This window comes from Cantharellus anzutake (genome assembly GCF_015039405.1).
Source record: "Cantharellus anzutake strain C23 chromosome Unknown EI90scaffold_39, whole genome shotgun sequence".
Lineage (NCBI taxonomy): Eukaryota > Fungi > Basidiomycota > Agaricomycetes > Cantharellales > Hydnaceae > Cantharellus > Cantharellus anzutake.
This window is the reverse complement of record NW_024066989.1, coordinates 683,847-699,313: the sequence shown is the minus strand read 5'-3', so window position 1 is coordinate 699,313 and position 15,467 is coordinate 683,847. Positions and strand designations below refer to the sequence as shown.

At 50.8% G+C, this 15,467-nt stretch overlaps 5 protein-coding genes across 5 annotated transcripts; 4 read left to right on the top strand and 1 right to left on the bottom strand.

Moving 5' to 3' along the window:
• Positions 1-143: 143 nt before the first annotated feature.
• EI90DRAFT_3067026 (uncharacterized protein) lies at positions 144-1,990 on the top strand. The gene is made up of 3 exons (XM_039060992.1): positions 144-1,024; positions 1,098-1,411; positions 1,466-1,990. The coding sequence occupies exons 1-3, from the start codon at positions 225-227 to the stop codon at positions 1,831-1,833; spliced, it is 1,482 nt and encodes a 493-aa protein (XP_038913787.1). The 5' UTR covers positions 144-224; the 3' UTR covers positions 1,834-1,990.
• Positions 1,991-3,177: 1,187 nt separating this feature from the next.
• Positions 3,178-3,495, top strand: EI90DRAFT_2813552 (fork head domain-containing protein; the record flags this gene model as incomplete). The annotated part of the gene is made up of 1 exon (XM_039053544.1): positions 3,178-3,495. A coding segment is annotated over one exon (318 nt), but the record flags the coding sequence as incomplete, so codon positions are not given.
• A 3,084-nt stretch (positions 3,496-6,579) lies between these two features.
• Positions 6,580-8,193, top strand: EI90DRAFT_2998419 (scavenger mRNA decapping enzyme). The gene is made up of 8 exons (XM_039056261.1): positions 6,580-6,653; positions 6,717-6,886; positions 6,936-7,040; positions 7,101-7,201; positions 7,267-7,562; positions 7,626-7,698; positions 7,761-7,782; positions 7,841-8,193. Exons 1-8 carry the CDS (start codon positions 6,593-6,595, stop codon positions 7,955-7,957), a joined length of 945 nt encoding a protein of 314 aa, XP_038913785.1. The 5' UTR covers positions 6,580-6,592; the 3' UTR covers positions 7,958-8,193.
• Positions 8,143-12,026, bottom strand: EI90DRAFT_3126802 (uncharacterized protein; the record flags this gene model as incomplete). Its single annotated transcript, XM_039063948.1, has 4 exons — positions 8,143-9,268; positions 9,324-9,850; positions 9,909-11,921; positions 11,982-12,026. 4 exons carry the CDS (start codon positions 12,024-12,026, stop codon positions 8,143-8,145), a joined length of 3,711 nt encoding a protein of 1,236 aa, XP_038913784.1.
• A 1,303-nt stretch (positions 12,027-13,329) lies between these two features.
• Positions 13,330-14,186, top strand: EI90DRAFT_3290863 (uncharacterized protein; the record flags this gene model as incomplete). Its single annotated transcript, XM_039067246.1, has 1 exon — positions 13,330-14,186. The coding sequence occupies exon 1, from the start codon at positions 13,407-13,409 to the stop codon at positions 14,184-14,186; it is 780 nt and encodes a 259-aa protein (XP_038913783.1). The 5' UTR covers positions 13,330-13,406.
• Positions 14,187-15,467: the final 1,281 nt, after the last annotated feature.

Sequence of the window (15,467 nt, the reverse complement as noted above, 5' to 3'; positions counted from 1 at the left end):
AGCGAGCGTAGCACTATTCCAGTGACCATGTCCGACAACATCTCAAAGAACGGCAGGGGAAATTTAACCGCAAGAACAAACCCGAAATCACCACGTAGACAGTATTAAGTCATAGCACGTGTTGAGAGTTGAATTTCCCAGGACCATTTCTCATCACGTGTGTACAAAGTCGGACGGAAAAGCGTAATTAATCCTGTCTTCAAACCTCGAAGGCACAGGCAGCCATGCCGCCTCAGCCAGGCATCTTTGAGTTTAGCGACATAAACCCCACAGAGTACCCACCACCACCGCCGCCACTTCCAGTGCCCCCCACGTCTTCCCACAACCCACGGCGAAAGCCTCGGACAACAGGAGGTGGGGGTTCACATCCCCTCGCTCCTGCACACGATATCGACTACCGCCAACCGTCACACCATCCACAAAGCCATCGTCACCATCCCAACCCAATCTATGATGCTGCAGTCCCCTTCTCACGTCGCCAAGTATCACCCCATCGCTCCGAGCCCCGCTCTACCCATGCCATGCCACCACAATCTTCTTCCCTCCACTCTTTACACCCGTCACGGGCACACCAACCATCGATAGATGACCCTTACACAGATGTATATGTCCCCTCCCGGGGCCCACGCGAGCGGGAAGTACCTTCTTCCATGATGGACGATGACTCGCCGTCCATGAATCCTGCGGGTCGCGAATATATTGATCGACAGCGTAATGGCAGCGTTAACGGTGTATCTTCCAAGTCAAGTCGGTATACTGCTCAACAACAGAGCAATGGGGTGCCCCTGACACGAGATTATGCTCAGCCCATGGATGTGGACAGATCTGGTTATGGCGGTTCGAGCAGTCGGTATGCAGTTTTGTCCAGTAGGTCGAGCAAGATTCAGGATAGGAATGGGGGAGGGGTCCATAAGCAGCGTGCTGGGACAGCGGAACCGGATCCCAAGCGGACGTCCAAGATAAAACGAGAAGTTGCAGACCGGGTAGCAAAATACTCGCGCGACATTTTCGAACGACGTGACGAGTGCGTGCTCATTTCTTTTCAATATCTCCCTCCTTCTGTTTTACAGTGTCGCTTATATCTTACTTCCCTCCAGTGTATATACGTCGGGTCTCAATTCCCTCGCAAACCTCTCTAGACGACTCCATCAATCACCCAGCACTTCACCTTTCTACGCCATTCGCTTATACCCAATTGCCCTCGAACGAGCAGCATTACTTGATGCAATCTCGCTAGAGAGTCAATATGCACTTGATAGTATCCAAAACCTATGGAGGGCCGAGGTCAACCAAATCGAGGAAGAATTCAGAAGAAGCAAAACACGTTTACGAGAAAGGGTCATGGAGGGACTTGAGGAGCGCCGGAGGAGAGCAAGAGAAGAGAAGGACGGTGACGGGACAGTCGTCGTTGGTAAGCTCATCCCGAACTCTGTCATCTCATTCTTTGGCTTACTACGCGAACCAGAATCATCGCTAGAGGCAACTGCAAGTGTTTTGTCCCGGCCGGTAGGCTCAACGACGCCAAAACCGCCTTTCGTACTCTCAGCGCCTATTCCATATGGCTTGTCACCCGATGATCTTGCTTCACCTTTCCCCCTTTCCCTCAATTCCACTATCTTTTCATCTTCACATAACTCTTCCGGCGCCGGCGCCGGCCGGAAGCCGCGCCTCAACCGTACTAGTGGTAAAGAGCCGCAGCTGACGCTTGGTAAGGCGATCGCCGGCATTATCGGGTCGAAGGAGGGGGAAATAGACCACGATCTTGGTGAAATTAGACGGGCTGTCAAGAGACGGAGAGCGGCTGCCAAGGCTGCTGGTGCACCAGCGGCGTGATGAGTCGCGGTGGGTCTTAAGAGTGATTTATTGCCCTGGTTGTGTAATCATTGGACTGCTTTTTGTGTGGATATTTTTCTTGGGTGGGTTGTAATACTTTAGTAGTGTACGAGCTGCTGTGTTATATCGATGGTACACCTGTCGACATTAATGGCTTGGGATCGATGAAGGCGTGAACATCATAGTCCTCGGGTATTGCCGCGTTAGTTTCGTCAATTGTCTCGTTGCTGACTTGTTCGCTCTCCGCCACGGCGTCTGTGTTCCATCTGATCATTGGCGCAATACGAGGCAGTAAGTTGTTGGAGTCACTGCTGCAAGTTTTGCGCCACAATGTCGGACGCTCTTACACTCCTGAGCGAAATGGCGACGAATTCGCCTCGGTCTCAGGCACTCGCATCTCTCCACATGACACCAGAAGAGCTGGCTAGGCATACACAAGAAATGCGCGAATTCCTCTCTAAAACCACCTTTCCATCGCTGGAAGACCCATCCACTACATCTACCTCTGCGTCTACCGCAGAATCAACCATCGAAACCGCTGCTGAGACTGCATCTCAATCGACCGTTGCCACCTCGGCAATGCAGTCCAACAGCAGCAACGCCTCACCCCATACCCCTTCTTCCAGGACGCGTCGAAGAGCAGGTATAAGCACACAGACAACTCCCTCCCTGGCGGGTTCATCCAGAGTACTTCGGTCTCGAGTGACCCCCAACAAGGTGGCCTCCCCTCCCAAGATGACTTCCGGCGTGTTGGAGCAGGTCGACGACACCTCTGATGGAGAGACTCGGCCAGCCAAGTCTTCACCACACACTCGCAAGCGCTCTCTACGCGTTTCGACCTCTCAGGCTTCATCTGACGCGTCGATCCCAACATCCTCATTTTATGGCGACACGTCACAGGTAGGTCGTGTTAGCTCTTCGTAACACCTCTGAACGGTTGACGAATTGTTTTACGCGTCGACGACGCGTGTTTACGCACTAAAGCCCAAACCCAAGGGCACTTTGAAACCTTCGCAACTCACGTCATCCTCCGGTCCCCGGCCTCGCGTCTCCCCCTACACAGTCGTACAAGGCCCCATCTCCTCCTCCAATGGACCTAAGAAAATACGTCTTGTATATACTTCGACTTCATCTGCTTCATCCGCTCCCACGGCATCCACATTGTCCCCAGCTGCACCAATCGCTGGCAGCTCCGCCAGTCACTCTACTTCCATTACTTCTACCCCTTCCTCCTTGACGACTATCCCCATATCAACTCGAGAACCTGATGATACGAGCGCCAGTCGTGAGGCTGACGCAGAGTCAGACGAGGATGGGGAAAGCCCCTTCACCCTACCTCTTGGCCCCCGCTCCACTGAGAAGCCACCATGGTCTTACGCCGCCCTCATCGGGCAGGCGATCCTTGCATCTAAACAGCAGAAACTTTCTTTGAACCAGATCTACCAGTACATTTCGATGGCTTATCCTTACTACAAAAAGGATGCGCCCGGGTGGAGGAACTCGATTCGACATAATCTTTCACTGAACGGCTCCTTCTATAAAACTGAGCGAAGTACGTTCAAGCGCGGCAAAGGAAGTCTGTGGGCCATAAAAGAGGAAGATTTGGAATGCTTTGCTGATGGGAACTATATCCGCAAGGGCAGCGTAGCCCACAATCGGAAACGGAAACTGCAAGAAGCAGCTGATCTGAGGTTTTCTCAGGCAGAGTCGTCGAAGAAGCCCAAGTTGAGCCCACCAACGGCTACGTCACACGTTTCACCACAAACATTCTACACGGCTGCTGGTTATCCCGCAGTCTTACAGCCAGGGGCTGTTGTGGCAGCAGCGACTGGTCCGACTGATTTGAAGTTTCCCCAGTTATTCTATTACGCTGTGCCACCTGGCCCGCTTCTTCATGGTGTCGTCTCGCAGCTTTACACCTACGCACCGCTCCAGGTTCCTGTCCCCGGCAACCCACATATGATAACAACAGCTCCCATGCCTGGATCCATCGTCACAAACAGTCCGCCCAGCGGTCCGAACTCTTCCAAGGATAACCGATCTTCTCCTGCGGCATCCTCTTCGGCCACGACATCGACGTCAACAGCTGATCCTGCGTTACCACCAGCCACACTTCCACTTGTCCCAAAAACCGGTTCCACCAAAGCCTCGAAATCCGTCCTGCCGAAGGCCCCTTCAGCAACTACAACAATCACGCCGACGCCACCTGGATTCCCTCCTGCGAGTTTAAACCTCAAACACCTGTCCACGTTCCTTCCACACACACCCACCAAGACTACACCTACGAAACCCACTATAGAATCCACACCTGGGCACCTGCCTTCTTCAAGTCCTATTCATGTACCTCCAACGATCGCACGACAAAAGAAAACACCGCCTGCTGTGGATAAGGGTAGATTCCGTTCATCACGGTCCAAGAACCGACCCTTGGGGTTTCGTATAGGGGGAGGTGAATCCCCTGTGCCATCGTCGTCACCTTCCTCCCCAATGGTTCCTTCCTCATCGACGCTTCCCGCGTCGCCGTTGCTGGATTCCTCACCTCTGCCCCCCTCATCGCTCCCTTCATCGCCGGCATTACCCTCATCACCACTTCCTTCCAGTTCACCTATCTCCAGTCCATCAACATTCCTGCAGGAGCTAGAACCTGAGGGGGAGTATGACAGTGACGAGGATGATGCTGTGAGTGCGAAGGCTTTGCTCGCCCAGTTCCAAGCTGTAAGTGAACAAATTGAACGGTGTCGGAGTGGGAGTAGTGCATGCACAAGCGCCTCGAGCATGTATGGAGGGGATGATATCGAGTTACCGAACGACTTCATGTCGGATGGGGCCCAGAGCAGCGATGATGAGGGTTTTGGGGTAGACATCGTCAATGAGGATCTGGCACTCCCAAAGGAGTTGGAGTTGGGGCTTTGTGGTGATAGCGGAGCTGGCACTGTAGATAGGCAAGGCAGCAGTGACAGTGAGGGTCAGCAAACTCTTGGTGGATTGGCTCAACCGCCTCCTCTGACTCCGAATGCCAGCTCATCGAGTCCACCTATTCAAACACCAGAGAATCAGAAGCTAGCCCTTGCATCCACTGCTAGTGGTATCCAACTTTCAGAGGGACGCAATCGAGGGACGCAATCACATGGAAGTTTACTCATCATGGAGGCAGAGACACATCGGAATGCTATTGATGAGAACACTGCTCCTCCTAGATTACAGCCTAGCTTTGAGCTTAATGCGAAGAAACCGTGTATGGATGATGACTCGCCAGAGTCAGGGCCAAGGATGGTGAGTTTCTTGATGCATGAGACACGCTGAGCGTCTAACACACATGACAGCGGCCGGCTCCGCCTGATTCGCCACCGCTATCGCCAACAACCAATATTAAGGCTGGAAGGTTATCGTCAGTTCGGTCAGCCACCGAAATGATTTATCGCGCTCTGGAATACAAAGCGAACAAGTCAATCCCGTCACCTGCTGCCCCTTCGAAACCAAAAACCCCTATGGGGTGGAAGAGCAATTCATCTCATGATCTTGTTCTCAACTCTCACAAAGCGCCTATGACACCTTTCGTCCGACCGACAACCCCTCCTCCACGCAAGGTGCCCGGAGGTTCAACTGACAATAGTCACCGACAGCACACGTTCCTGACCCCTCCACCGAAAGTGCGGGGGGGCAAACCCATCCACGATGGCGAATCCAGTGAGGAACGAGCCCAACGAAATTCTAATTCGCATTCAACACCAAAAATCTCCCCAGGTGAACGAAGCTTGAGAGATATGTTCGGCTTCTCCCCAGCTCGAACGCCGCTTATGCATCGATCTCATCTATCCCCTCAATCAGCCTCTTTCTCGAATTTCAAACGCTCGCTCCTTCCTCCATCCCCTTTCCGAACTCCGACTTCTTCAGCGCGTCTTACGGGACGTAAAGGTCACGATGACGGTGACGGCGCCGATGATGATGGTCCTGATCCTTATGATCCTAGTTCTGATGTGGCGGAGGAGTTTGCGCGACTGAGTGATGCCCCGAGCACGCCTATGGGGAGTAGCACGCTCTTCCAACGGACAAACTTTTTCCGGAGTCCTGGGATGCCAAGCCCCGGTGGATGGAGAATGTTTTGATTACTGGGACACAATAAGACACTTGTTTTGCGGCAGGACACATGATTCGTTCAACATTTCCTGATGACCTTGATGACTACCATTCCCCCAGTTCCCTGCCTTTTGTTTTTGTTCACGCTCCAATTTTCTCTCATTCTGCACTGATTTACGAGGACTTTTCTTTCCTCACTGAACACCTCATTCTCTATATACGCATCCACTTATCGATATTAGACTCTTACATTATACTGACATTTGACGGCTATGTAAATATGTGGTTTATAAACATGTAACTTTGAGGGTTAAAAAGCATCTAAAAAAATGAGTTAGACAATAGATACAGCAGATGGGTCAAAAAAGCCAGAGGGTTGTGATAAATCAGCAGGTGTATTTGTTTCTTCAAAGATCTAGCGAGGTGTCTTAAGCCTCTACTCAGAAACACGGACGGACCAGGTTATGGTCCCTCATCATGGGAGACGTCGATAGGAAAGAGGAAAGAAGGGGCGATTTTAACACACCAAATCATGAAACCGGAGAAGGCTGGATTTCCGTATCCCAGCTTCAACTTGGATGGTAGCGCGGGCCCAGAGGCACTAGGAAGAGGTGAAAGAAAGATTGGCTTGAAAAAAGCAATTTATAAGCAGATTCTCTCGGAAGGTTCCGGACTTTAGACGATGGGCGCTTTTGAGTTGGAACACTTGAAACAATTCACGCTGACTAGGGTGCTCAACGACGGTATTGTGGATTGCCGCCGATATGCCTTGAATTTTCTCTCTTGATGCGCCGATACATTTGAAGATACCGTCTTCAAGTCAATCTCTCTTCTTGGCAAGTTGCCATCGTCAAATCCTGACAGCGAGCCCGTACAGTCAATCGTCAGCTTGCAGAAGACGGCCTTTGATCCAAACAATGCATCTTCAATCATTCCTACAATTTCGAAAATTCAGTTAACAGAAGTCAACGACATCGTGAGTCCGTTTCCAGTAACACAGCTCCAATAGCCCATGATAGAATTAGTACGCCTGGATGTTAGGATGGATAAGGAGTGCCGACGGGACATATTTGGATGCAGACGTCAAGATCAGTGTAATCTCCCCAGCCACCGACGTGCACATCCGCAAGGTAGGGGCCAACGATGAACCCTTCGTCACTTACCAAGCCTGGTACCATTCATGCGCCTAGTATAGCTCTCAGAAACATGCTATGATCAGCGAGACGCCTAAATTATATGAGAAGGTGACGAAACCCTTTATTGATGCATTTCCAAAATCCCGAACACAATGGTAATCACCCTGGTGCACATAAGGAGTCCAGGCCCGACTGATCTGATGGATCATTTCCCACATAGGGTTCAAAATATACTAGACCATATAACCGAAACCGAGGATATCTTGTTCGAAGATCCTTCTCCTATCCATGGATTTGTACTTCTCCCGGACATGAAATGGGATCGTAAAAGCCTTGGATCGCTCTATCTCTTGGCGATTGCAAGGTCGGCTCTCATTCGATCCCTTCGTGATTTGCGCAAGGAACATGTGCCTATGCTAGAACGCATAAGGCAGGAAGCTACACGGGTGGCATCGGAGAAATGGGGCGTCCCAAAAGGAGGACTTCGATTCTACATTCATTATCAGCCATCATACTGTGAGCTGAGTCCCCTCGACAAATGATGGACTTGTTGATTTTGAGCATTTATTCATTTTCTAGACCAATTTCATGTGCACATTGTTTCAGTAGAATACAGTGGCTTCCAGGGCATGAGTGTGGGTCAAGCACATCTGTCAGCACTTCCACATTTCTTTTTGAGGCTGCTAGACGGTTCTGATGTCCTTCTCATTTTAGCCTTGAAGATGCGATATCCCTGGTGAGTACATCTCTAATTCATCCATAAACATTGAGCGATCTCTGAAATATTTGATTAGCTGGAACTGGACGATGGCGGCCCAACTGGCATTTTCGAACGCATGACACTCACCTATATCCTTGGCGAACAGCATGGGCTGTACACCCCTATGGTAGACGCCGGGGCCGAGATTTGAAAGTCGATTACGCTGAGACTGAGATAGTTGACTGACAAGAACCGGATTCGATTCCCGCTATAAACTACGGAAGCTGAATTCCTATGCAGCTATGATCCATTATTGTAACAATGATACACAAAATTGGAACAGATAAAGGAACGATGTCAATAAAAGGCAAAGAAACAAGATGTACCGGCAGGCCATCAAGATGAAATCCAAGATGAAAGGAATGATAGTCGCTTCTTGGGTGGTGCGGTTTCGGGTACGCGCTTCTGCTTAGGAATCGGTAAAGCGTCTTCATCGGATGCTCTCTTCGATGAGGCGGGGAGGTTCAGCGGCTCATCTCGCCTCTCTCGCGATTGGTCGAATGTATCTTCAATGCTCGAGTTACCAGGTTGATCAAATGAATTGTTCATATCAAAACTCCCAGTCCACTCGGTAGACGAGGACGACTTGACGGAAAATTGCGAGGTACTCGTTGCTCGGGGTCGGCCGACTAGAATCGGTAAGGACGCTCCTCGGGGCAGCCTGGGGGTGCTCCTCACTTGGTCTTCAGACTTCTGCGTAAGATCCTCAAATCCTTTCACAAGGTCTTTGACGGATCCACTAGAGCCAACGCTGCGGAGACGGATACCAGGAGGCGATGTCGTACTTGGAGGTGGAGGATCAATATGTCGCAATTCGGGATACTCCTCATACTCTTTGGAAAGTCGGACAGAAGGATCCCTCATCGGGGCATTTGACGCTCTCCTGAGAGGTTCCGGTAGCGTGATGGGTCCATTGTATTGCACCTGCACCATTTGGGGACCGGTGCTAAGACTCGCAGGGGTGGGCAGGAACACCGGCTCCCTGGGCACTTTAAAGCCATCCGATGATACTTGAATCCCTGGGTTTGAAGGGTGAGGTGTGGCAGAACTTCGCTTAAATCCCACATAGTCAAGAAGGCGCGACGTAATGGAAGGCGAAGCTGGCTCCCGCTCCTCCGCGATAGTGGGAGCTGCAATTGGTGTGCTCTTTGAGACATTTCGCGATGGGGGCAACGACGGTAGAGGATGACCACCTCTTGTGGCATTACGAGACGCGCCAGCCTCATTGTGCAAATGTGCATAATGCGGCGCTTGAAGAGAAGGTGGCAAAGATTGAACTGAGGTGGAGCGCTTTAGTGAGCTTTGTGGTGATGAACGGTCATAGTCAAAGTCATCTCCGAACGTTGACGGCGTCTCAGGGACCTTGAGGCTTGAAAGGGTTATTGGCGTCTCATATCGGTTATTGGTAATAGGTTTCATAAGACGTCTCTGGAGAGCAGCGGCGCGAAGCAGTAAAGTCTCCCTTAACAAAAGCATTCAATGCAAGTTAGGAAAGAAAGCATCTTGATGATTCGTACCGTTCAAAATCCGGTCCAACACGAATTCGTGCAGAAAACTCATTGCTCGAGACAAATCGATCGACGACATCACCGAGGTCAACATCCATGGGAGCTACTTGGCTGCTCGACTCAAACCCGTTGCGCCCAGCTATGATCTTGCGTTCTTTAACAAATGCACGTTCCATGTTCTTCCAGTCATCTTTGCACCAACCTTTTGGCGGGCCGAGAAGCCGGGGTGGAACGGACGAGGATTTGGATCCTCGTGATTGTTTCGAACCAGGATAATAAGTGCGCGGCAAAGTCGGTTTAGACTTCTTGGGACTCATGGTCATGCTTAGACTCAGTACCTCTTCCTCGGCCTCTTGAAGGAGTTCAGGTAGAGATACCATGGATGAATTAGGATCCTGTGAACGGGGCCGTGATCTTGATCTAGACCGTGAGGTCCCATACGGAGAATAACGTGGAGAGGTGCGTTGACGACTTCGAGCTCTCCCAAGGTGGCCTTTTGTTAGACCTTGTTGATCTTCCAGGACGTAATCATGGTGCTGGGGGAGGAGGGACTCAGTCCCAAGAAAGTGAGAATGTAGGGCTCTCATTGCATACCATCTTTAGAATCATAGCCGCCCGCGCCGCTGCTTTAGGATCCAGACTGGACACCTCGACAATGGGGGTGTCATCTTGCTCCTCTCCCTCTCCCTCAGTTCCATCTTCCAGCTCCACATCATGATCTCCTATTCGTATGCTTGGGATCTTGAAGGCACCAGTCGAGTTATCCACGACACGAGGTCTAAATTCTGGGTATGTAATAGGAACCAGCGGGAGAGATGGTGACGGTGAACCGGCCGGTATACGATCGACACGGGGAGTTTCGCTTCGGACCTGAGCTGCACGAAGCCGTGGAGATGAAGGAGTTTGGACTATTTGTTTAGGCTGTTGAGATATGACATTCTCCTTTGGGGGGCTCGGTGTCTGGTGCGACTCAGATATTTTCTCGCCAAAATGTTGACTTTGAAGAATGAGGGAATCGAGGGTGCTATCGTCTTCCATAGAATCGTATGTTACTGTTTGTTCAACTTGAATGCGATCAAAACTAGGAGAATCCATCTGAGTTGAGACTGATTGTATCGGTGAGGACGAAAATGGTATCTGGTTACCGCGAAACCTATTTTCAAGACCGCGGCTGAAGCGTACTTGGCTAACTGGGGATTCTTCCGAAGGATCAAAGCGTGCCGTGATTGTTGCTTCCAGTTCTGGCTGCCTCTCGTCGAGGGATTTTCCCCAAGGGTCATCCTCGTCTTCTTCCTTGGTAGGAGCCTGAACCCGCGACCGATCCCCCAGCAAGGGAGGCGTGGAAGAGGGAGGTGGAGGGATCAGAGGTGATTTCTCCTGATCAGGTCTCTCCTTCCGATCATGAGCACTTTCTTCACTGTTGTCCGGTGTTTCTTCTTCGAGGACTTCAAAACCTATGGGATCATGGACATACCCGGACTTATCTGATTCCGCCTCGTCGACGGGCCGCTGCTCGATATCATTGCTGTCCTGATTTTGTACATCCTCATTCAAACCATCCAAAATACGAGGGTATGAGCGGGGTGAGCCTCGAGTCACGGCGTCAGGGGAGGAACGAGCACGGTTTCGTCGTCTGGAGGTTGGTGAAGGAGAAGGCGCCTCGACTTGATCGTCATCATGCTCGTAATAGATAGTTTTGGCCATAGCAGATAAATCTCCCTCGCCTTCTAGAACAAGGCGGCGTGGGGTGGGCTTGCGCTGGCCGAGCTTCGTGAAACTGCGCTCATACAGTGTTTCAGGACTAGGAGAGCCTCGATGTGTGGGAACCTCGAAAACATCGCCGATGAAGCCATAGTTCTCATCTAGATAGCCAACGTCAGCATCATTCTGTTCATTGCTTCCTGCGTCAGAGTGGTTTCCGGATGAATCCTTTGGAGGTGGGGCATTCGATAGCCGAGAAGAGACTAGAGAAGGTGACGGAGACTCCCTTTTCAGTTCCTTCAATAGGGGAGTGAAGGGGTTCCGTGGACGATGGCGTTCGCCAACACTAACACCGAACGATTCCCCGACATCATGCCCCTTTCCATTCCGAGTGGTGCGACCAATCAGTAGCATTGGATCTTCCGATGGGCTTTCAGGAGAAGACGAGACCGTAAGGTCGATCACTGGAGGCGACATTCGTCTAGGCGTAGATAATTGACGATTTCCTAATGTCATGAAGGGAACTTCCGTGGATTTCGATGGGGTGAAAGGTGACGCGCGGCGGGCATGCTTTCGTGCCCTTGGATTTGGGGTGTTGAAGGATGCGTTATCAAGTACTGAATCTGACGACTCGGCTCTGATTCTTTTAGCTAAAAAGTCCTTCGGTGGCCTTGCCTGCATGACGGTTTGGGACTGTGTTGAGTGCCTGGATGGAGGTTTGGGCTTCTTGAGTCCAGTAGACGGCACGGATGACGAAGCTCTCGGCCGCTTTAAAGGAGGTTCTTTCATGCCCGGCAACTCCTTAGGCACTTTCTTTGTCAATGGGGGATCGACGAGGGTGGAGGAGGAAGAGATCGAGCTGTTTCCTGACAAGTTAACGGGAGAAGAATAAGGATTTCTGGCGTTCTAGGCATTCAATAGGTCAAACAAAAACACTTGTGTATAGAGAAAGGGCAGAGAATGCACCTTGGTCCGTGAAACAATTCGGGGAAGGGTCGTTTGTGTCGGCATGTTCTGATATGGCTTGACGCGTTGGAAGTACCACCGGACGCCACACCAGAAATATGGCCTCACAGTCTGTGAGACACGAGTCAGGGTAATTAGGTCGCGATTTAAGTGAACGTGTTCGGCTGTTATTGGAAGACGGCGGCGTGGAATCCGATTGAGCTCGTCTTGGGCACAAGCGCTCTTCAGAATGGACTGAGGTTTCGATGGTCTCGTCTAAAGATCCAATGTGCATCTCTCAGCCTATAATACTAGGAAGTAAACAAAGCGAAAGACAGCGGACATTGACGAGCTCATTCGTTGAGTGTCCCAAAGTTAGAAGGTCGGTCGACGTCAACACCCGACAATATATGGTCACGAGCATCCCGGCTTCACCTGACATCATCGGACTCGAGGATCAAACCAGAAAACTCATCATGTATCTCATGTACGCTACGGTGTAAAGAGCCGCACTGCCGTGACAACGAGGCCTGGCTTCTCTTTAACGGGTCCGGCTTCCCCATCATCTCGCATTCCTGCACCTTTTAAACTGTGTGTGGCATTAAAATCCCAGTTGCCTAGTGCGAGGCAAAACCATTTCGATGCCTTGCAATTAATATAAGATAGGGCAAGGACAGATGTGGAACACAATTCTGAGTTGAAGCGGAAACACATTACCTAGGGGATCCAGCCAAGTGCCTGCTCGACTTGAGCCCTTGAGTATCCTCAAGCTTATAACCACCAACTGATCATCACGATTGTGATACTCATTCCCGAGCACTTATTCTGATTATTTGGACAACCTGTCCTCCACAAACGTCCCCGGCTAAATTGGGACGACACGCTCTACGGCACTGGGACTATTGGCGCTCCGATCTTCGCACACTGCTCCGTGTTATTGATTCATATCTAGTCAATCTGGTTTAGATTATCACAGCTGATCGGCGCTTGGGCTGTGCATTTCTCACGCTCCATCCTTCTTGCGTGCGCCTTCGGGTCAGAATCTCCTGCAAGTTCGTCGCACCGTCTGTACAGAACTCGCACTTCTGCTTTTCCAGCCTAGGGCTTGGGCTATGCAGCGCACCCTCCCCCAGGATAACTTAGGAGCTTAACCACAGCTTGCAAGGCAAAAGAATATTGTGTTGAGACAATTTCTGGTGGCACAGCGTTCGATTAAGCGACTCCGTTATCAAGAATCAATTCCGTTCAACTGATCTTCCGTCGCTCTGCCCGATCAATGCAGCCTTGATAATGTATAAAGGACCAGTTCCTCCCAACATCCAGTCCGTGGCACTTTACTGAACACCCGGCCCTCTCCCCCATATCTGCGCAGACGCTCTGAAAAATTCATCTCTGCAGTTGTCGCCGGTCCTTGCCCCACGAAAGCCTGCTCGCAACTCTAAGTTTATGGATATCGATAACATCGTTGGGCCCCTATCTCACCCAACTTCCTCGCCACCTCGCAGAGATGCCAACAATATGACTGAGCCGCCCAACTACCACTCTGCAATACCTGATAACATTCCTGTCTCCCCGCGCACATTGCAGCCCACTGGTCATCTTGGTTCTCTATACAGGAGATCCCTCTCCCCCCAGGTCGACGCATGTGGATCTCGCGAATTACCTGGAATGGGAGCTTTCGTGGAACCCTCTAGGAAGTTGCGGAAAGAGGCCACTGGGTATTCACGCAACTCTGTGAATAGCATGACTCTGATCAACACCCCAGCCCACTATATACCTCCTCCTAAGCCCTTCACACGCAAAGGCTCCTCTCTGACTCCGCAGGAAAGAGGCAGCATCACATCCGATATTGACTCCACCCCTCTCCAGGCGCAAACTCCCTCTCTGTTGCCGCAGCATAATCAATTGTATGAGGGTGACTCGGACGACAGGATGGTTAGGGGTGGATCTGTGGAATCTGACGACCAACAGTATTTGATCACTGCGGAGGACGGAAGCATCGTCCCAGCGGCTGATTCCCCCGAAGCCCGCAAGCGACGACTGAATACTATTGCGGCACGTAGGAGTCGGCAGCGAAAGTTGGAATATGTCCGCTCGCTCGAGGCTCAAGTGGCCGAACTTCAGAAGGAGCGTGATGAACTCAGGGCACGATGTCGAAGGGGTGAGGAGAAGGTTCAATGGTTGAAGGAGATGCTGATGGATGGTCGAGGTGCTGGCTCCAGTTGAATTTGGCATGTCGGCTCTTTTCGGGATTGTGCTTTCGACAGATGCCTCACGTTTCCGTGTACATCGCTTCATGGACCTTGTGTTTCATATCCCATCCGCTCATGACTCGGGAAAGATGCCAGCTTGCACCTTCCAATTCTTACGCTTATTCACGTTACCTGGTTGATGATATGCTCCCAATCTCACTTTTTGCTGCCTCTCCAAATACTTATTTGTTATTGGCGCATTGTACTTAGGCAGGTTACCAGCCTCTGTTAGTATAGACATTGTACTGTGTTATAATTTCGTGCTAGTTGTGACTTGTGTATCATGTTTCTCATATATTCCTTGCCTTCGCCCACAGGGCATGTAATCCATTTTCTGAACGTAGATATAATCTGTGAATCGATACTGTTCCATCCATATTATGCACACTTGATATGACACAGAACCATGTCCGTGGAAGTCCATGGACAGCTGCCGCGACGAGAGCCCGGGGGGCAGTCCTGCATGAAATTAGCCAACGCACCGATTAGATCATACACAGACGGCATATCCAGTGTAATCACGATGGGTGCGAAGGGTGTCAAATCAGAATCATGTCACCTTGCATGGTCAGCTAGATCCAACCAACCCAAATCAACCCCAAGCCACAACTAAGACCGTTGATCGATGCGCAACTCACTGAACTCAGATGTTTGTGATTGTTTATCGCTGACACGACACGATAAACAGCCACTAACATTTGGTTACGAGTCTGATGAGTCAGCCAATACGTTTTTGGTCAAACAGTGGCTGGGGTACCCTGACGCTTGGCTGGGATCTTCAGCTCTCCGATCGACCAAATAGTCCGAGCGTGTTTCAACTTCCAGGGGGCCGCCTGCCCTGGAAATTTTCCTGCCTCTTCTCCCTCAGGCATTTTTACATGTGGCACGGGCTACCTGCTTCGTCTGTCCCAGACTACAGAACAATGAGCCTAGCGCTCCCAACCCTCAACCTCTTCTTTGTCCATTAACTTTCTGCTATTGAAACTCTGAACAGGATCGGGCCGCTCTCCTCTCCTAATGTCAAAAAACACATACCACCATACACCAAGAATATAAAGATCAATTCTATGCCGAGTCAAATGCGCGTACCTAGACCAGTGTCTCCTTCCTTGACACCTGGACTTCCTGCTACACCAGTAGAACCCATGTCAAAACCGTCAAAAAGAGAGCCATATTCGAGTCGGCTTTGCAGATTTCCGTTCGGAATAACCGCCTCTTGTTTTACAAAAAGTAGCCGAATGCATCTCAAAAAGCC